Below are 22146 nucleotides of genomic sequence, written 5' to 3'. Positions count from 1 at the left end.
ATATGTGATTTCCAATTACAAAATTTATCTATCGTTATACCTAAAAATACACACTCGTTCATTATGTCCAGTTTATTGTGTTTATATTGTACGTCTATTAGTGTTTTAGAGTTATATGTCTGAAAATGAATTATGTTAGTTTTGGTCATGTTTATTTGTAGGTTATTTGAATTCATCCAGTTGATGGCGTCGTCTAGAGATTTAATTAAGTTGTTTTTTAAATCTTGGTCGTTTTTGCCTTTTATTATAAGTGTAGTGTCATCAGCAAATAGTATACAGTTCTGGTGTATAGCATCTGGGAGGTCATTTATGTATGTTAGAAAAAGTAGTGGGGCCAAAATACTGCCCTGAGGTGTTCCGTACTCATTTTTCTTATAGTTGGATCTATAGGTTTTTTGTTTTAGTTTACAAATCTTTGTTATTTCCACATATTGCATTCTATTTTCAAGGTAACTTTTCACCCAGTTATAGGCATTACCTCTTATTCCGTAGCATTCTAATTTTTTTAAAAGTCTTTCATGGCATACAAAGTCAAAAGCCTTTGTCATGTCTAAAAAGATGCAACCTACAAGCATTTTATGATTTAAGCATTCAGTAATTTGTTTAACTAGGGTAAAGCACGCAAGGGTAGTGGAACGATTTTTCCTGAAGCCAAATTGTTCTTTTTTTAGAATATCGTATGATAAAAAGAAATTCTCTATTTTATTATACATGACTTTTTCGAAAATTTTAGATAATATGGGAATTAAAGTTATTGGTCTATAATTAGTCATTTGTGTTTTTGCTCCTTTTTTATGTAATGGTTTGATAATTGATATTTTTAGTTTTTCAGGAAAGATCCCTTCTACTATCGATAGATTAATTATGTATGTCAGTGGATCAAGTAGGTATAATGCGCATGATTTAATTGTTTTGGTATCTAAATTATCGTATCCTGTAGATTTTGTATTTTTCAACGATGTAATAATTTTTAGTATATCCGTGTTATTTATGGGGGAAAGAAAAATACTTTTATGGTTTAGAGGGATTTTAGCTTCTGGCAAATTGTTTGTTTTATTTTTAGTAGGCAGTGAGGTAAAATAGTCATTAAAAAAGTTGCATATTTCATGCGGTGATTCATATGTTTTGTTATCGATATTAATTGCTTCTATTCCTGAATTAAATGTCATGTCTCGTGTATTAGTTTTAATTACATTCCAGGCTGCTCTAGTTTTGTTTTTTGCGGAATTTATGTATTCTGCATTATTAAGTTGATGGGATTTATGTATACATTTTTTTAAGATAGATGAGTATTTATTATATGCAGACTTATTTTGTTTTTTATTGTGCTTATTTAAATGATATTTTAGGTATAACGTTCTTTTTCTTATACAACATTTTTTTAGCGCTTTAGTAAAGAATCTATTTTTGATAGGCTTGAATGTATTTTTGATTTTTAAGATCGGAAAGCACAAATTGTAAAATAATGTTATAGTGTCATGGAAGTTGTCGAATGCTTCATTTGTTGTTGTGGAGCTGTATACGTCCGAGAAGGTAAGGCTTGATAGACACCTCATAAATGTATTAGTGTTTTCTCTATTGAGTTCTCGTCTGTATATATACCAGTACTTTGGGATATCTTTCAAGTTTTCGTTTTCTTCGAGTGTAAAAGTCAGCGATTGTGCGGTCTCATGGTCTGAAAGTGCCAAGTAGTGGAGGCTCGCTTGTGTGTCATTTATGTTACTTGCTATTAAGTCTAAGCAGGCGTTTTTACGTGTTGGGCGCTTTATATGATTTTGTAAATTATTATTTTGAAGAATAGAGATAAGTTCTCGGGAATTTTTATCATTTTTTAAAATATCAATGTTCCAGTCTCCACATAATATTAGTTTTTTGTTGCGTTTCCTGCATAGGTTACTTAAAAGTTGTTCTAAATTATATAAAAAAGGTGTTACATCTAACTTAGGAGTCCGGTAAATACATATTATTATTAAGTTGTATTTGCTTATTTCAACGCCACAAAATTCGAATTGAAGAGGTATTGCGAGTCTAGGGTAACAAATTTCCTTGTATTTTAAATTGTTTTTTATTAAGACGCACGAACCTCCTCGGCGTTGGTTAGGCCGAGAAAATGAAGAGACTAATCTATAATCTAATGTAATGTTATTCGTATTATGAATAGTCTATACCAGATTCTGAATAACTTTCGTTATATTTATGAGAGCATACAAGAAATTGAAACAGCTATTGCATTTAGTAAACTGCACACCTTACACCAATCTATTATTAATTACTATTCTACAGAGTTATTAGCCGTTTTCAAAGTAATAGAGAAACATGCACAAACAATTTATCCGGTAACAAAAAATAACTTGCTTAAATTAGAGCGTAATATTATATTAAAGTCTTATATTGATAAGAATAAATTAGTATTTGTATTAGAAATACCTTTGATAGAATCAGATACGTATAATTATTACAAGATTATTCCTATCCCTATAACAAAATCCTCTGAAACTTATACAATTATTCCTAAATATCCTTACCTATTGGTGAATGGTTTGAAATACAGAAATGTATTGAGCCCTTGCGAGAGCATAGAGAACAACAAATACTTATGTTCAGAAGAAAATTTGGCAACAAATAATGAAGAAACATGTGTCGAAGAATTAATGTTAATAAAGAATAATTACAGTTTATGTTTTCAACATCAAATACGAATTGAGAAGATAAAAATCCAGAAGATTATGAACAATAGCTGGCTGATATTCACAGCAGACAAAATAATTTTGACGGAACACTGCAGAAACGACATACATCGATTCAGTCTACTGGGGACATACATCGTGACGCCAAGTCAGCGCTGCAGCATGCAAATTGGCAGAATGATTTTCGGTGAATCAAGCAATGTGTCTGATGTAAATATGCAGTTGTCACTAGCAGTGATTCCTGAACTTCAACAGGATATAGCAACATTAGATAAAAGGATAGATTTAACAAACGTGGATTTTAGTGATGTCAAAGAAATCTTAAATAATGTTAGAAACATTAACAGTGAAATAGTTGTGAAAAGTGTAGTGACACATAACATAAGTGTATGGACATTAGTTCTCTATTTAATAGTGGTAGTAATAGTATTTGTTATTGTATTAAAGTTTAAATTATATTATATTTGCAATAAAAGAAATTCTCCGAAGTCACCTTCAGCCCCTTCGGATAATTTCTCTCTTAGGGAGGGAGGAGTTAAGTGTGCTAACCCTACCCATATAAGCTTTGCTAGCACTAAACCAAATGTAGGTTGTGTGTCAGCAACAGCGAATACCTAGTAAGTAATTTTTAATGTATAAATTGGTAAGCATATAGAAGTTAAGTGGATTATTGTTTAGTTCTTAATTAAGTGCTGTCACTCTGTGCATTTTAATAAATTATTTTTAAAAGAAAAGTCCGTTGCCGTTCCTTTACTCACGCACGAAAAATCATGACTTTTTGTCCCGTTACGCTCATTGTCATGCGCCGCATCTATCTCTCATTCCCTCTATCTTTGTATTCATACAAAATTTAAAAAAAAAATATTTTATTCATAAAAGTATGCAATCAATTCAATCAACGTTTTTTTATGACGTTGTCATGTTCAATTACGTCCGTAAACCGACAACCGCATTTTTAAAATTAATTTAATGAGATTAAAGCGAGCTCGCGGTACTAAAAAAGGCTTATAGTATGTTAATGAATAGTTAATATTTAGATTAGTAAGGGTGCTACAATCCATCGGAAAGCACAACACACTGGGTCAGCAAAGGTCAGTGCTTGGTGGAGTCAGTTAGGGGAGAGCAGGGCTAACAGGGGGCATGCGTGCTCCGAGTGCACATGCGCAATATGTCATAACACCTTACCTTTTCTCGGCTGCCTTTTTTCTACGTGGGACGGAATGGAATATGAAACATCAAATTAATGATTTGGTCAAGGTTATTTTAAGAATTTTTAAGACTTTTGACTTTGAAAGAAGCATTTTTAAAATAACCCTGCTTTGTGATTAGTTGGGGAAGGTTAGATCAACGCACAACATGAACAAATGAAACAAAAATCTAACATATATGGTATATGAATATGAAAGTCAGTGTATAAAGATATGTTTGTATGTATTGTTCAAATAAAGATTCAAGATTACTGTGAAGAAAATGAATAACGTAAAATAATCGTCAATTTATCGAATATTCAGTCCAGATAATATAAACTTTGGTGGTGGAAAATTTAAGTCATTGTTCACGTTGAGATAACTGTCTTTCAATGGATTGAAAGTTTGGCCTGATATAATTTGCTGCATCTATTTTCTGCTGATAAACAAACTCAACTATACTAATATTAGTCTAATATTGTCAAATGAAATCTTTCAATTTTACTTAACATCTTTCGATGAATTGGGAGGTATAATATTGTCGTCCAAATAAGCACCAATATCTGAGTGTATATGTATAGATTTTATTACACCTTAACAAATTCAAATTAAATATTTATTCAGATGTCGTCAGTCCATAGGAGGTACTATGTCAGCAATACGTAATATTTTTACGTATTATTTATCTTTCTTAATCTAGACAAATACATATATGCATGTATTATATTTCGATGGCTTTCGAAGGTATTTAAACTCCAAGACGTATAATTAATTCATAATCATGCTACGCCATTCGACTAATCTGTTACTGTTTTATGTCCTAAAGTGCGTATCAATCTTTCTTGTATTGTTTTTCAAATCCATATTTTATATGAATTACACTAACAATACTTATCAATATTACATATTGTACCAGATAGTGTATACGTACTTGTAAAGAGAATCGACGATGAGGCGGTTTTCGCCCGCCTCTCCTCTTGCTGATGTGAGGGTTATCTCTGCGCAAGGTTTTATTGCGTAATATCTCCAGTTGGACGTAAAGCCTTTTCAGCTCGGCCCTGACTTCTTCAGACGAGGGCTCTTCTTCGGCTTCAGCTCCGAATCCTTCTGCGGGACCTCGACGTGACACCTAAAGTGAAAGTTGTTGACAAATTTGACTTTTAACATTTCAGTTCAGTTCATCCGTCATCGGATAATTAATCCGTCCTTGTGTATTAAAGAGAAAATATTTAATACGTCCTAAAATAAACCTGTGTCATAACTTACATATGGTGTTAGTTACTAAATATAGTACAAGAAAATGTTCTCCTCTTTTGCCTCTGAATGAAATTTAACTATACACAAGAGTAATTCAACTTTTATTACTTATACCATGAAAGTCTTTTGTCACTCCAACTAAATAAATAAATCATCAATAACCTATACTTACTTCCTGAGCAAGCGACCTGGCTCGATATCCATGCCACAAACGTGGTGCCAGCACACAGGCCAAAGCAGCGCCCGATGATAAATGTGCTCGTGCTGCTGATACAAGGGGTGATCTCTCAGGAGCTGCCCCCGAAATCGCCGCTAGACGCCAAGCAAGACCACTGGCGCCCTCTACCCATAAGGCAGATGCTAGCCACCCTCGTTCCTGAAGACGTTTAAGCTCATTACAGTACCAAACGTACTTCCTCAAATCAAAATATCTTTATTCATATAGATAAACTTGTACACTTATGAACGTCAAGAAAAACAAATTAAATTAATCGTAAATTTACATTTACAACCAGTTCGCAAGTCAAGGGCGTAGAGCGGGTAAGAAGAACTGGCAAGGAACTTTCCGCAAGTCTTTTCAATCGCCAAGTTTTTAATACAAATTGTTTGAACTGGAGCAAATCAATCCCAAGGATTATGATCATTTAAGTATTCGTCACATTTATAAAAGGCTTTATTAATTAATTTACTTTTAACAAGGGCTTTGAATTTATTTAGTGACAGTTCTCTAATTTCGCTTGGGAGTTTGTTGTCATATTAAATAACTGAATTGTAGCGGAAATACAATCTACAAGTATACAATCTTCTAACGAGTTAGTCAAAGCCGAACTTCATAATACGAATAATTAATGCTACGCTTAGGAAAATGAGCACTGGCTGTTTTCGTGATCACCCGCTTTCAAGCGCCTTTTTAAATTGTATCGTTTGTGTATGTACTACATTAAATTTTAACTTTAACACAACTAAAAATAAAACAATTATTTTTATTTTTACTTGTGTTACACATACTTTTATTAAAACAATACCTTATCTGTGAAACATTTAGGAACATCAATATAACTATAACTAGTATTTTTTACATATCTTATATATGTGATGTGTCTGTCAGGTTTCCTTATCGATAAAAAAATAAAAATAGAGGCCAACATAGGAAATTATATAAGTCTTGTTAGCCATTATGTTTTACGGCAGATCATGCAGTCTCTGGTTTATTTTACGCCATCTTTGAATAAATATCAGTGGTAGACCTAAGTTTAAAAGTTGGCGGTACTGAAGAAAATCGTGCCTTGGACAAGCAGGTGCCCATAACAGTTCGTGGATACATTTTATAATAGTTTGAAAGTCATAAACTAAAGAAGGAAAATATTTAAACACAGCAAGAGGCCGTTCAAGTATTACTAAAGCTCTATAGGGGGGAGGGGCCTCGATATTCTTATTTGGTGATAACGCTAACAGTCACTATTTCCTTATTATATAATTTGAAATTACCCACATATTGTCTATGCTTGAAAACGTAATGCATTTTCGAGGATTGCTACAAAATTAAAACTATTACTTTTGAGAGCTTTGGTTACTTTTGCTGAAAAGAGGGGCGGGGGGGTTTAAATTGCATTAAGTCTGCTTCCGTAATACTTGAACTCAGTTTGTAAAACAATATCAGACCTGAAAGGGCACATTGGCATTCCTCGCTGCATGTGCTATCCGAAGACCAGCAATGAGCAACAGAATCTCGGCTCCAGCTGTCACGTGATGCCAGGCGGGGTTTGCGCATCCACCCCCGATGTCGTCTTCGCAGGCGGAAGTCGCGGTAAAAGCAGCCAGATAGCAACTAGCGCCTATCAACATGGCTGCTACTATCCGTAAAACCTGGAAATATTTTATAATAAACGCATTAACATTCATCTGCATCTGAGCAAGTAACAAACCACGGTAGTAGTTTTACATTTTTAAACACTGCAAAATACTGCCAAATACAGAAACAGTAAATAAATGTCTTCTAGGCCAGCACTTTTTTTGAGATGAAATAAAAAACATGTGGAGCGAGAGAACGTTGCGGTATGTGCTACCTCTACTAATAAATAGTCTAGCCAAGCAGATACTAGATAGCCTAACACTAACCAATATAAACTCTAAATTAAAAAACTTTTTACATGCATTTGTCGCGCTCCTAAACAAAACTACTATGGTTACATTAATACAAACCACAGCGGTTTTCTAATGTAACATTTTGTGATATACTATATTATTTTGTAAAATAAAGATAAAAAAACATAAGCAATAGCTAGATTCATTTGAGGATGTTTTAATACGAAGCAGCTATACAAATTTACTGAAACAACTTATTAATTAGTAATTATTATTATATTAAAACTAATTAATAAAAACTTTTATTTTGCTCCCTATGGAGTAGAGACTCTTGGGCCGAAAGCTTCAAGTGCACAGGTGCTACTTAAATATTTAAGTTAACCTCAGCTGAAGCTTTCCTTGTTCATCAAATGAAGGGAGGAAATGTTGCCAGGATTAAAGGTACAACTACACTCAAAGGGACTTTTTAACTTTATTTTAATTTCCTATTTATCCATTTTTAATTTTGTATGTTAAGAATATTATAAATACTGTATATTTGTGAAACCTACTATATGGCATATGTAATTAGTTCTAACTGTAAAAAACATTTATACATTTTTTTCAGTCAATATAATTCATCATATTTGAAAAATACAAACTTCTTATTAGTTATATTGTAATGTGTCAAGTAAAGTAAGTAGTAAAGAATGAACACAGTATAACTCAAAATTCAGTTTTGTAAAAACCACTAAATAAATAATTTCGATACTTTTAATGTAAGCACAGAATACTATATGTAGTTCAGAGAAACCAACTTTATTTCTATGTTCCGTGATATATACCTCTGCATCTCTAGGTGTCCATCTATGTGCCTTCCTAGTCCGAAATTCGGCTAATAACACCCATAATCTGAGAACGACGGAGCCGTAGCACGCTACGAACCCCAATTCTCGTAGCCATGCACTTGTAATGCAGCGCCATTGCGCCCCAGGTATGTACTGTGCGGCAGCCTGCAAAATGTTTAGGTACTTAGTAAAATATGATGCTAAAATTCTTTCTCTAAAACCTATTTGGTATAGAAGTTTTCCGAAGTGAAACTTCATTAGGCGCAAGAGGGTGAAGTTTTTACGGAACGTCACGGCAATGTGCAGCGTTTTTGTCGAAGAAAAGGGAGATAGCAATTGAGAGAGAGTGAGAAAGGGAGATCGATCGAAAAAATACACGCTATTGGTTGATGTATTCGTTTAGTAGTTAGAACATACTACATATTAAATGGAAATTGTGTCGCATAACGTCTTGTGCAGTTAAAGCAGATTTTTAAATTATTTATATTAAACACGTATACAGTGTGTAAACATTGTGAATGTTAATATACAAACACAAAGAATGATCATTTACTCGTACTTGGGGCTTTTAGTAATAGTTAATTTACAAAGAAGTTTATAATTATGTTTGCTACACCTAAATCGTAGTTAAAAGTTGTGCGTATTTCTATATTTTACAAACTTACTTACCGAGCCGTACATGAACATTGCACCAAGGAGAATAACTTCTAAAACAGTCCACATCCCCACTGCAACTGCCTGAAAAAGTAGCATATTATAATTTTAATCACAAAGAAAATTACATAAGACTAACATTCACTTTATAATATTCAATACATAATCAACCTGCAACGTCTAGTTATTGTTATACCAGAAATCAAACTAGGACCCTTTATTAGTTACATACCAGAATCAATAAGAACAAAACATTAAATATTAACAAGGATTGTATAAACTTCAGAAAAAGACTAAGTACAGAACTAAGGTACATACGAAACATACAACGGACATGCAAAAGTGGAAAAAACGAACAATCTACGAAAAAAAATTATAAAAAAATAAAATAAAAATTAATAATAATGTTATGTCCGAAAAAACGCCTATTATATATATAAAAAAATTATGTAATCACGAAAGCCTTGACCATGAAATATTCAAGGGTTTCGTCTAAAAAAAATAAGAGAACTAAGAAAAACTTACTGCAATAAAATTCATACCTTGCATTTTCTCTTTTTAAAGATAACAAGCCCAATAATTAGGCATATAAGCATGCCGGTAAGATTCGCAGCTAATAAAGCTGCTCTATATGTGTCTGGTAAACAGGCTGTGGCGTTACTTCCGAAGCCACAAGGCGTACAAGACAGCTTCCCAATATCCATTAACTTAAGACGAGATAACCAGCCTCCACCTTCTTGGTGCCAGTGATTGGAAAGGCATTTACATTGGTACTGAAATTTATTTATTTTGAAATTTACAAAACATACACATTATTTTTATCATACATTTAAAGACCACTTTAAAAATATAGCGAATACGATAGTAACTAAATAAAATATTAATTAACAATAAGTTACTCTTAAGTTATTATGTTGCATGCAAAGTAATTAAGAAGGTGCACAATATTAACAATTTCCTAGTAAACCCTTCCTAAACCCCAATCATAGAAGTTTCTTAATTAATTTATTTATATAAAAATTAGTTGTCATAATTTGTATGGCACGGTATAATAAAGGTTGGGAATCATTGATTTACAGGGATTAAGATATGTATTTAAAAAATCGCTTTATATGTTACATAACTTATAAAATTATTATACGCATTTAAATATATACTTATAATGGTTATGAAAAACCATATATTACGCTGACCCCATTAGGTGAAAGGTGAAGGAAATGCGAGACATATAGCCTTGGTGTGTATATGTAATTAAGCAGGCAGGTAAAAAATACATAGGCCGCTTATATACTTATAATATTTTTTTAAATATAGAATTAATACCTCCAACTTCTGACCATTACTTCCGGGAAGAGCTTCGCAAGCTGTTGTCATGGTATCGCATAATGGTGTGCCTCCCAGCCAGTCATTCATAGCGTCTTCACACGGTAATGTTGGTAAACTGCGGAAAAGTGCAGCCGCTGCCCTCGTGGAACCCATTCCCCTAGCTGCTGCCGTTCCACCCCACCAGCCCGGCTCTCCTTCACATGAATACCAAGCATTTGACCACATGACAACACTGGCATTCCAAGCGGAGGCCAGGGTACGCCAGAACGGCTGCAATGTGACTGAGTTGTTCTGTTGGAAGACAACGAGGCGAGCTGGTTCCGATATGTATAAGATTCCTAGATGGAGTTGCGGAGCTCCAAGCGCAACAGCAGCTGGCGGTGGGTGGAGAGGAGTTCTGGCTGCTGCCCTAGCCAGGGCTGAAGCTCTGGCTTCATCAGCCACGCCTTGGTCTACCAGCTCGGATAACGCACGGGCTATTTGGACAACGGCAGCCTCATATTCACGTATATTCTGAAATTATTTTATGACAAATGAAATATACATACTACTTATTTTTTTTATTTGCCCCCCAGTTCTATAAAAAAATATATATATACCCTCAAACATTACACATGGCGAATGTCTCGTGAAGTGGACAGCGAAAAAAGTCGTAGAATCTATTTATATTCAGTTTAATCATACCAATAAAAAACCTACTCCAAAGAATCGCATTTACAATTACCATTATGTATTTTTGAAAGGCTTATAACTTTAAAGGTAACCATAAAAATGTTACATATTTGCGTTCATAGAGCAGTGTTGGCCTAGTGGCTTCAGCGTGCAACTCTCATACCTGAGGTCGTAGGTTCGATCCCCGGCTTTGCCAATTACCAATGGAGTTTATTTCTATGTGCGCATTTAACATTTGCACGAACGGTGAAGGAAAACATCGTGAAGAAACCGACAAGTCTTAGACCCAAAAAGTCGACGGCGTGTGTCAGGCACTGGTAGCTGATCACCTACTTGCCTATTAGGTTTAAAAATGATCATGAAACAGATTCGGAAATCTAAGGCCAGGACCTAAAGAGGTTGTAGCGCCACTGATTTATTATTTATTTTATTTGCGTTCATAACCACTTGCGGTATTATTAACTCGATTATAAATAAATTCTACGACCTCACTTTTTTATCGCTGTCCGCTTCAATGCCCCACATGTTAAAAGGAGAACAGTCAAGTTATGAAAATATATTAGAAAAAGGATGTGTGTGTGTGATCATTTTTCGTGTGTGTGTTCATGAGAAATTAAGTTACAATCAACAACGACAATACAACATCGATGAAAACACTAACAATATAATAACTAAAATATCTACATAAAAAAATATTTTATAAATAATACTATTAATAATATTAATTATTTTTATAATAAATAACCGTAAGATGTAATAACTAAAATATATTATTAAAAGGAGTCCCTTTAGGTACTCCAGGAGGACTGAGTCCCAAGGTTCCAAAGATACTGGCAGCGTTCCCCCTTTGAATAGCTAGACTAATTCTTTATCCGAGGTAGCTGCCAGCTCTTCGTTCTCCTGTGATGTCGACTAATTATGGGTCATAATCAATCTGTTTTCCTTTCTTAGTTTATTTGTATAAATAAAATTCTTACTGTGGGTAACGGCGGCGGCCTCCTCAGATTCAGGGTGTCACATTGTTGGAGTGCGTGCGGCGGGTCGGCGGGCGCGGCGCAGACGCACGTGAGCAACGCCAGCGCCGCCCACCGCGCCCACATCTCTCACCTCCACCACACCTGTGAGATTTTTATCTAAACATCAGCTGGAGAAGTTGGTGACGTTTGACTGTGATTGGTCATCTATGTTAGCATTGTCTACTTAACCGGAAACCCAGGTTTATATAGATCTAGAACCAATCGGTTAATCAAAAGGATTGTTCTTCTTATATAAAACCTTCTGTTCTTGCCGTAATAGATTTCCCTATTTAATATTGACGCAAAGAATCAATTATAATATCGTAAAATAACTTCTTACTTGGCGAGAGGCGCTCGGTACTGGTGTATACAATAAAGGATCATAAAATTAGTAAATTTTCAGATTTACTGTAATTCATCCCCTCCCCCCCTCTTGTCAGCAAAAGTAAGAAAATCTGTCAAAAATAATAAATAGTTCATAAACGTATAATTTCTTTGTAGCAATCCTCGAAAATGTATTTCGTTTTCAACCACAGACAAAATAATTACTGTTGACGAAATAAGAGAATCAAAGATGTGCCCACCCTATAGTGCTTACGTAAACATGTACAGCCCCTATTATTACTTAAGTTAAGCAGCTAAACATATATATTATATTGATACTTATATTCTCCTAAGAATCTACTATCATATCAGAGATCATATCAAAGATTGAAGTTCTCTAGCACAAATACTTTATATCGCTCCCAATAGATTTCCTCGGCTATAAGGGTATTAAAGAACCGTATAGGAGATCGAACGTCCAATTTGTAATAAGTACATAAGACCATATTACTGCATTTGCCAGTTTTCGGATTACTTTTGCAATTCGCCCAGATATAGAACTCGTTAAAGCCTCGATACCTAGGAATTGTACATTTTATCAACCTGTTAAACATTTAGTATATTTTTATCCAAAATTGTATTTACTTCAAACTAAACTTTAAGAGTAGGAGGTACTAGAGATAGGTCAAGTAAAAAGTATCGCTAACGATGATAACGAGGTATGTCATAAATAAATAAATACAAAGGGCCGATGGCTGGCCATGCGTCATACTCGTGAACGGGTGCTACTTGTGGTGACTGGTCGTACTTGAATTCGTGTATGCGGTGATATTAGTTGTTTATACTACATATTTGCGTGTTGTTCTCACGAGTATGTAAGTGCGCGCTTCTATTTCACCATGCCACCTGCTGATAGAGAACAAATCTTTGTTTTTAATGTTTTATTTTTTATTATTATAAATTGTCATACGGAACATGGTGTAATGGTTGTAGCTCCTTACAAACATTGTGTAAAAAAAAACTTGGCGATTAAAAAAAGTGGCAGTAAGTTTATTGCCAGTTCTTCTCTTCCGTTCTACGCCCTTGATTTAAGGACTGGCAGTAAATGTAAAATATGAATCATTTAATGTTTTTTTTTGACGTTCATAAGTGTACATTATGTTACCTATATGAACAAATGATTTTTGATTTGATTTGATTTGATTTGATACAACTACAGCGGGCAGATGGTTCCAGAAAGTGAAGCAAAAATTGCTTTAAAAACTTTCAGTTGTGGAACGACGGACGTCGAGGTGATGACCTCATCAACTCTCGCCTCAACATCCGATGATGAAACTCAGCAGGTATTAATCTTAACTATTCTGAACAGTCTCCATTATTTTATGAATTTTTGGATGAGTGACAACGCTCATCATTATATATGGTACAGCCTTGTCATCTTCGCAAATAAAATGTATGATAAAATAAAATCTTATATCTTCTATCTATATATCTATATAATCTAAATATTTCTGTTTCACAATGTATGGATAAAGTGTCAAATAGCTATGCAACACATAAATTATTCGAAAGATAAAAGTTCCAAATAAGATACTTCACATTTCATAACGTATAGCGCTATCTGACAGTCGTGAAACGCAAAAATACTGTTTATCCTACAAATAAGTAACAAATAGCTTATTGGGAACTTATCCGGACATTGTGAAACAGGCCCTCAATCTTATAAGCTATTATGTTAGTTGTCAATAGGATAGTAATACGGTTTTTTTCAAGGCCTTTATATAAAGGTAATTTATTGCAACAGATATAATAAAATGCATTATAAATATATGTATAATATTTTTAGATAGAAATCCCCACCCAGCAAGCCGGACCGAGTGAGAGCATTTTGCATTTGGCACTCGGACGTGATGGAAGTTTCGGTAGTGTTCAATTATTGTTCTATGTATTAGTTTCGGCTTTTAGTGGTATGATTATTTTTGGTCGATTATTATTTCATTGTTGTATTTAGTTAAATAAAATCATTTTGTAAGGAATAAAACTTTCTAGGTTGATTAAGTGCTTTTTTTATTTACCGCTTCTGATCTAATCAAATATAATCTGTATAAGACATGTTAGAGTTCTTTCTAAAGCATTTACGAAATGTAGCAATAACGATGCAGATATGACCCAATTCTGATACGCAGCGGAAAACTGGTGTGATCAGGTTTATAAAATGCAAAAGCAGCACTTGGCAAATAGAGTATAATATAAACATATCAAGATTATACAAAATCCTCCAAAAGTCTCCAAAACCTCTCTTGCAATAGCTATGCTTGGCACCGAGCCAAGTATAACGATTGTCAACAGCCCGTGAACTATTGCACTCTATAATATTCGCTTTGGTTAATAAAGCAATATATTCACGCTAAAAAGTTATTCATTTGTTTTGTTTTCTTTTTATTCTTTAATTTTCTTTTTTTTAATAAGATTTATGCCTTTGTAACAAGAAAAAAATATTATTTTCAGTATGTTTGAGTACCAATAAAAAATTTCAAAAAAATATTAAAGTGCATGCTGTGCCATTGACTGTGCGAAAATAAAAATAAAATAATTATATCGAAGGATAAGGTTAATTCATGTTAATAATTTTTCATACTAATTTTACAAATTATTTCTCAAAATTTATATTAAAATTAGATATATGACTGTATTACTTATTGTGATTTTATTCACAAGACACAAACAAAATTTCCTAATCCAATAATATTAAAAGTAGTAAGTAGTCTTCACAAAATAGCTGGTTTTAATTTATTATTCAGATTCTAATGGTACTATAAACATGAAACTCGTAGTGACCGGTAAAGGCGGAGGCCGATTCTGTGATCGGTGGACTGACAGGTGAAGGGCCTTACAGGTCATTAGTCAGGTGCTAGGGCTTGCTGAAGACAAGGGGTATGAAGGAAGTATTCACACCATGTCAAATAACAAACATATCGTGAATTTGCTCGTAAACGTCACTTTTTCATAAAAACTAAAAAGTTTTATTGCATTCTTTTCACTATAGTCAAATTAAAGTTACTCTGTGATAAAAAGAGATAGAAGAATGCGTCAGTTAAAAGAGAACATTACGAATTATGAATAAAAAAGTTTATAGATATCAAAATCGTTGTAACAAAACTTAAGTGTTCATGTGCTTCTTCAAAGTAAAATTACGTAAAATGTTTTTGTAAATTAAATCTAATAATAAATATATGTTTGACGAAACTATAGAAAATTTCAGGTATCGCTGGTGCACTGTATTATAAATCGTATTTCTGTCTTAGCACAACGAAGTGTATTTAATAATATTAAAAGCTTGTGCTTAGCTTAATCTCTATAAAAGTAGTGAAGTGTGAATCCATGGACTGTACGTGGGTAACACTGAAAATGTTTAGAACTGGCCGGTTATTCTACATTTTATTTTATTGCTATTGAAAACTTTAAATATAGAACTCTTTGGTAACCTAATGTAGTATATTGCATTCACTTGTCATTTGTTTTTGTGAATTGGCGACAAATATAAAACTCTTGTTATACATGAAAATAACCCTAACGCGAGAAAATTTTAGGTCAATGATTTAAAATGTTTTATTCAAAACGGACTGTTGAATATTTGACTATAGGAAGTGTCGGGATCATTCACAGTCCTAACCTGGCGCCTTGCAACTTTCATTTAATCTCAAGAACTAGATGATGCGGTGAAATCGTACGAAAATTCCATAGAAGAGATTACTAAAGAAGAATGGGCCCACTGCTTTACTCAGTGGTTCAATCGCATGCGACGATGTGTTGATAGGAACGGACTACTTCGAAAAACAATAAAAGTATCGTTAACTTTTTTACACCTTTTTTCATTTTCAGTCTTACCTAGGTATCACATAATATTAGATGACCTTCGTGCCAATTTCTATAAATATTGATATATTATTAAGGTCGATCTTTAAAAGAGCTCTTATATGTTCTTAGAAACAATAAAACTCATACTCTAATAAATATTTATGTGCTTTACGAAATGCTCGTAAAAACTAAACAGATGTTGTTAATATTCAATGTATAATAATCGTCAAATCATCTGTTTACCTGATATAAAGCAGTGGATTTATTTTTGTTCGGTTACGTAAACATTTTCACAAGAATAACCTTGGAGTTTTATTACAATGGTTAATTGATGGTAACCGCGACTATTTGTAGATAGCAACACAGCTGATTGGTATCTGGTGTATGGAAATGGATAGGTACTCCGAAAGGATCCCTAGCAGGCAATTCATTGGAACCCGAAAGGAAAGCGGAAACGTGGCGGTCCCAGGCAAACTTGGCGTACAGTTTTTGATGAGGCAGAAAGAGTATTTATTTATTTACTAGTAAACAAAACGGATACAGCTTGACAATAAAAATAAAGTTAAAAATAAAACATAAAATAAACACATTAGATGTATCCACAATAGGTTTCACTTATATACTATATGATACAAACAAAACATGACAACGACACATATACATGGCAGAGTTAAGACATTAACAGTTGGTTTATTTTATTTTTAAATAAAGCAGTAGTGGAGTGCGAAAAAGGGTCAATGTTTTTTATAGAATCTAAAGAAGAACACATCCTGTGAAGAGGCTCGCGGAACCCAATGTCGGTTCTGGGAGTCTGAAAATTAAAAGTTCTATGTGAGCGTAGAGACCTGGCAGGAACATTAAATGGTATGAGTTCAAGAAGATCTGAACAACTTATTTCATTTACGCATATTATTCTCACAGTGACACAATCTACCAGATTACGCCTAGTACTCAGAGAAGGTAATTTATATTTTTTGTAAAGTAGGAAAGACTTGGAGCATGGTGTAACACGAGACTCACTATGTACGCCCTAGGGGTTATAGGACGTTAAGTGAAAGAAAATCAAGGAATGTTGAGACCTTAAGGAGTCAAGGAAACTTTGCATCTGGCTTATTCGTCGTCCACTAAACATAATCTTTTTAGTATTTGTTTTTTTACAATTCATTTCAATTTTAAAATACATTCTACACCAAATAAATCGCAATTGCACATAACTTAAAACACTTATTGAAAGTAATGCCCGGGATAAACGAAGCTAGTTTTTCAAGCTATGCTAGCAAGCTAGTACTGTCCTGGCTTGCTGACCTGGCTTGGAGCATGCTAGTGCTGTTTACATGAGGCTAGGATTATTTTAAGATAGTACTATTGTACTAGTAAGAATTTCGCAATGAAAATTTTAGAGTAAGTAAGTAAAGAGTATTTTGTTAATGACGCCTGATTTGTTTGATATTCTGTTGAGTCTTCTTACGTCAAAAATACAACGTATGGATACTATTAATAAGACAGGCGCTAACAGCAAAAGTAGAACTGGAGATCACAGTAGATTTCTTTTCTTTTCTCAGTCACACTTATCGAGTTGCAAGATGTTTAATATCCAAATTTACGAATATACGTTGCTCTTAAATTTTTAATTTAACTTTTTACGTCTTTGATAGTCATTTCAATACCCACTGTCTTTAATTCGACACATATTTTTTTGTAGTGCTAAATCATGTTACGATATGACTTTACAACTTGAAACGCCACCGTTCCGCAGTTATAAGAAATTTAAATTAATATTCATACTTAGTTTGGGCATCTTAAAATCTGAAAAGCACGTCGCGGTTACAAAAATAAACAAAACGCGTGGTTCCAGCATACAACGACCAATATTTTATAGTAACAAAACATTGCAAAGCCACGTTTAGTAGTATTTTCTTAAAACTGAAAACATATTGAATAAGTAACATCTGACAAAAATATTAAAATCAAAATAAACAAAAGAAACTCTTATTATTAATGGTGGTGAATCTGTATTTTTATGTCATGAAGCAATTTCGTTAGCTCTCTAATTAATTGGAGCCTACGTCAGTCCACTCAAGTTGTAATGAAGTGTTTTCCGATTCTGTGTCACGCCATAAGCCTGAAACCAATCCTCCATCCGACTATTATATCATAAAAGAGCAGATACATATGTTACACTATTTCAAGGATTTAAATGGAGTCCATCTACATTAGCATAGGTATGGATATTCAAGCAGATGGATCAGGGATTCTTTGACGATTATAAAACTGTACCTTCACTGTATGAGCAGTGTTGGCCTAGTGGCTTCGGCGTGCGACTCTCATATTGAGGTCGATAGGTTCGATCCTCGGCTGTGCACCAATGGAATTTATTTCTATGTGCGCATTTAATATTTGCTCGACCGGTGAAGGAAAACATCGTTAGGAAACCGACATGTCTTAGACCCAAATAGTCGACGACGTGTGTCCGGCAACGGAGGCTGATCACCTACTTGCCTATTAGATAAAAATGATCATGAAACAAATTCAAAAATCTGAGGCTAAGACCTGAAGAGGTTATAGCGCCACTGATGTTTTTTTTTACCTACACTGTATAAAGGCTTTTATGTTTATTTATATTTTATTATGGTAGATAAATTACAATTATTATGTATCTAAAGAATGCTGCAACCAATGTACTTAGCGAGAAGTACGTCGCTTGTTTTTGCTACTTCTAATGAATTTGCTACATTTGTTTTAAAATAAGTGTTGTTTGATGTTTAGCTTTTTTAAAAGAGTACCGAGAGTTTTTTACGCCGGCTTTTTCTCTCGGCCTATACTCTGTGTTCTTTGCCGATGAGTAGGGATGTCAACAGGTTCAAATTTAATGACGTGGAATAAGTATTTCTAGTCTTTCTTATGTTCCATGATAAACGTATTTTTTTTTATTTTCTAAGCTATATATCCTGCATCATGAGCACCCTCACTTTTATACCATGTCACGACACAGCTGAATTAGGCATTAATTATAACCTTTTTTATATATTACGTATTTCATCTTTGACTATATGTTTAGTATAATTGTTTTTGTTATAAATAATTAAAGCAAGCTATGGAGCATGAAGTGAATAAAAGAGGAAACGTCCTCGATATCAAGTCTTTTGTCCCAGAGGCTTTTGTTGTTATAACTTTTGTAATCATAAACGATACGATCTTCATTCTATTATGAAATAATGATATACGAAACTGTTATATATGTATGAATCAGTGTCTGAATATTTTAAATAGACAATTTTAAATATTTTTAAAGAAAAAAGCTTCTGAATGTGTTCACCAACGGACAAAAAACAAATCAAACATTCAAACCAAAAGTGGCTTTATAACTTTTGGTCCTGGAATCAAATTTCTGTTTCTAATGGATCACTTTCTTAATAGATAAAATCCTCAACCTTCTGTGCTTGACATGAGCTGTTAAATAGGCCCAATGCATCTCAGTTCCGCCATTTGAATTACGCGATATATTATGTATTGATGTCCGTAATTCGAACTCATGATAATGCAAAAGTTAAATCATGTTCAATTCTCTTCAGTGTCAAAGTGAATTGATATATAATAGGTATTTGTTGTTTATAGAAGGTGTGCGAATAAGTTAATACACCAAGTGAAGCTATTTCTGTTAATGAAATAAGCAATTGTTTATTATTATGGTTAAAAGAAATAAAATAAAAACATTGTTCAATTTAAAAAGTAAAGCAAAGAAATCGTAACTAATATTTATATTATATTCCTTAAATGTTCAGTAACTTTCAATTGTTTATTAATGTTTGTATTATGGAATGTTCAATAAAAAGTGATAATCAGTATGACGCAATTATCTCTTACTAAATGTTATTTTATTTTTCATCCATGGCTATATTATTATTTTAACAAAATAGAAATAATTGCTTTTTGATTATTATAATCATTAGTTACAGATTAGTCTGGACTATGGCCTCTACGTTTTTACCAAGAGATTCGTATTATCACTATTTAGTCAGCACCCAACGTTACTTTAAGCTTAGATTTGTCGTATATTTTTCTCACATGAGTATAAAAATAACAGAAACAGAGTATGAACACGGGTAAGGTGACGCTCCACTGATCTCTAGATACGTGCTGTCCACTTCAATAATTTATACGAATCTGTGAGAATGCTTACTCAGGTGTGCGGTACCTCGTACGGTATAAAATATGCATCTCTTTCATATGGATGTGTTCGAATAACGTTTCTCGTTTTCCCCGATGTCTATATAAATAAAATACACGGAGCATCACGAATTATTTTTCGATGTTCGAATTATTTTTAACAGAAGATCGGGGAAAGAGGTCGTCTATGTCTCAAAATAACCTGCGTCATTGAATCGGATGTAACAATATTGGTAAATATATTAATTGCCATTAGTACAAACTAATATTTTTGATAAAAAATTTAGTAGGTACCTAACGTCAAACTCAGACACTAAAAGAGAACAGATAAATTGTATATTTACGTACCGTATCACTGAAGTGATATTTATATTTAAATACAAAGGTCAGTTCTTTAATAATTCTAAATTCCTTGAAACGTAGACTACTCTATATACAACTAATAATATTATGATTGCGTTTGTCACACTTATCTAACTTTTGAACATTATTACTTGAATGGGACAACATAGAAAAGCAAGAATTGAAAGTTTTATTTTAACCCGTCAAGAAATTTCAAAACATTTTTTTTTATATATTAAAAAAAACTATTATTACCCTAGACCTACCCAATTTTTAACACCCTTTTTAATGGCGACATTAGTAATATCGTCAAATAAATCTACTATAAAAACCCCAGTTTTAGTGCACAGTTTGATAATAAGATTTACTATACATACATTTTTGTTTATTTTGACGTGTAAAATCGATAACATTATCACGATAGACTTCTCGTTTGGGCCCTTGGCATGTCTGGAACTGAATTGATGAGTTGAGGAACTACGCTTTAAAATTACCTCCTAAAGTTTAATCAACAGGCGGAGAAGAAAATCTTATTCGTCTAAGGTCAAAGACATTAGACGTTTCTGAATTGCCTGTACAATCGATTTCGTGTATGTATACTGTTGTGTTTGTCTTAAATAGCTAAATTAAATTTGGTAAATTTTCACATATTGAAATAAATTTTACGTATATACTAATATCAAACTCACGTGTGCCTTAGACATGACATCCATTATCCTCAGTGCGAATTTCTAAACCACATTGGTAAGCACGAATCAGGTATAAATCTAGGTACTTCACAGTAACACGAAAATCATAATTGGAAATTGCCCACCGATTTGTCACAATTGATCTCAACGAATCACAAACAACGTATCGAAATATGCTAAATATTGATACACGCTAGCGTTATTTGGAATTATTAATACAAAACGGTGTTTTTTTAATGATTTTGGCGTATAGAACGTGCAAAGAGGCGATTCGGAGCGCCACTGAGCGTTATCCCGATTCCCGATCATCTCGGCACGCGTGACGCGCATGCGTCAGGCATCCTCTAGCTTTTATTGAAAACAGAACGCTAGGACATTCGAAAAATCAACGAATATTAATAAAACGTACTTCGAAATGTATAAGTGATTCACAACAACAACAAAATATCTTTATTCATATAAACAAGTACACTTATGAACGTCAAAAAAAAATTAATTGTATATTTACATTTACTACCAGTTCGCAAGTCAAGGGCGTAGAGCGGACAAGATCTATAACAGGAAGACTATTACTTTTACATATTTATCTATTTCTGGTAACTAAGGTGTCCTATTTCGAAAATTTATTTGATAGGTTAGTTAGGATTTTCTAATAAAAATAAATTTTATTACAAAAACAATGCACCAACGATGCGAAGCGAAAGTTGCTTAGTGCTTATTACTTCATTAAAATAGTTATAAGTTTTACTATACTAATTCATGGCTTATTATTTGGTCTGAAATAAATGATTATATTTTATTTATTTAAAAAACTAGAGAAGGATAATAATTCTAGTGAACAATTCACATTTTCAGATGCACACGAAAAGGAACAGTTATTTCAAAATATTAGTTGTAATTATAATATTAAAAGTGTTTTTATTTAAAATGAGTGATTCTCGCATAGTTTTTCCTGTTCCTAATATCACAAACTTATGGAATTACAAATATAAATAGGTCTAATTTTCCCTAAAAGGACGGTAACGTATCCGGATCAGTGCATGTCGTCGACCGCT

At 33.3% G+C, this 22146-nt stretch overlaps 1 protein-coding gene across 2 annotated transcripts in view; it reads right to left on the bottom strand.

The window, feature by feature from the left end:
• Positions 1–21360, bottom strand: part of LOC111001966 (probable G-protein coupled receptor 158) — a 30162-nt gene extending 8802 nt beyond the window's left edge. The window contains exons 1-10 of one of the 2 annotated variants that reach the window (XM_045630415.1): positions 21092–21360; positions 11673–11813; positions 10021–10536; positions 9240–9470; positions 8713–8781; positions 8041–8208; positions 6794–6997; positions 5304–5507; positions 4806–5003; positions 3873–3893 (exon numbers count right to left, since the gene is read on the bottom strand). In XM_045630415.1, coding sequence (XP_045486371.1) covers positions 3873–3893; positions 4806–5003; positions 5304–5507; positions 6794–6997; positions 8041–8208; positions 8713–8781; positions 9240–9470; positions 10021–10536; positions 11673–11795 — 1734 coding nt within the window. In that variant the 5' untranslated portion in view covers positions 11796–11813; positions 21092–21360. The remainder of the gene's footprint in view (positions 1–3872; positions 3894–4805; positions 5004–5303; positions 5508–6793; positions 6998–8040; positions 8209–8712; positions 8782–9239; positions 9471–10020; positions 10537–11672; positions 11814–21091) is intronic. The other variant, XM_045630416.1, reaches the window with a different exon arrangement.
• Positions 21361–22146: the final 786 nt, after the last annotated feature.

Source organism: Pieris rapae, chromosome 12, assembly GCF_905147795.1.
Source record: "Pieris rapae chromosome 12, ilPieRapa1.1, whole genome shotgun sequence".
NCBI classification, from domain to species: domain Eukaryota; kingdom Metazoa; phylum Arthropoda; class Insecta; order Lepidoptera; family Pieridae; genus Pieris; species Pieris rapae.
Note: the sequence above shows the minus strand (reverse complement) of the source record. Positions and strands in the feature narration are given on the sequence as shown.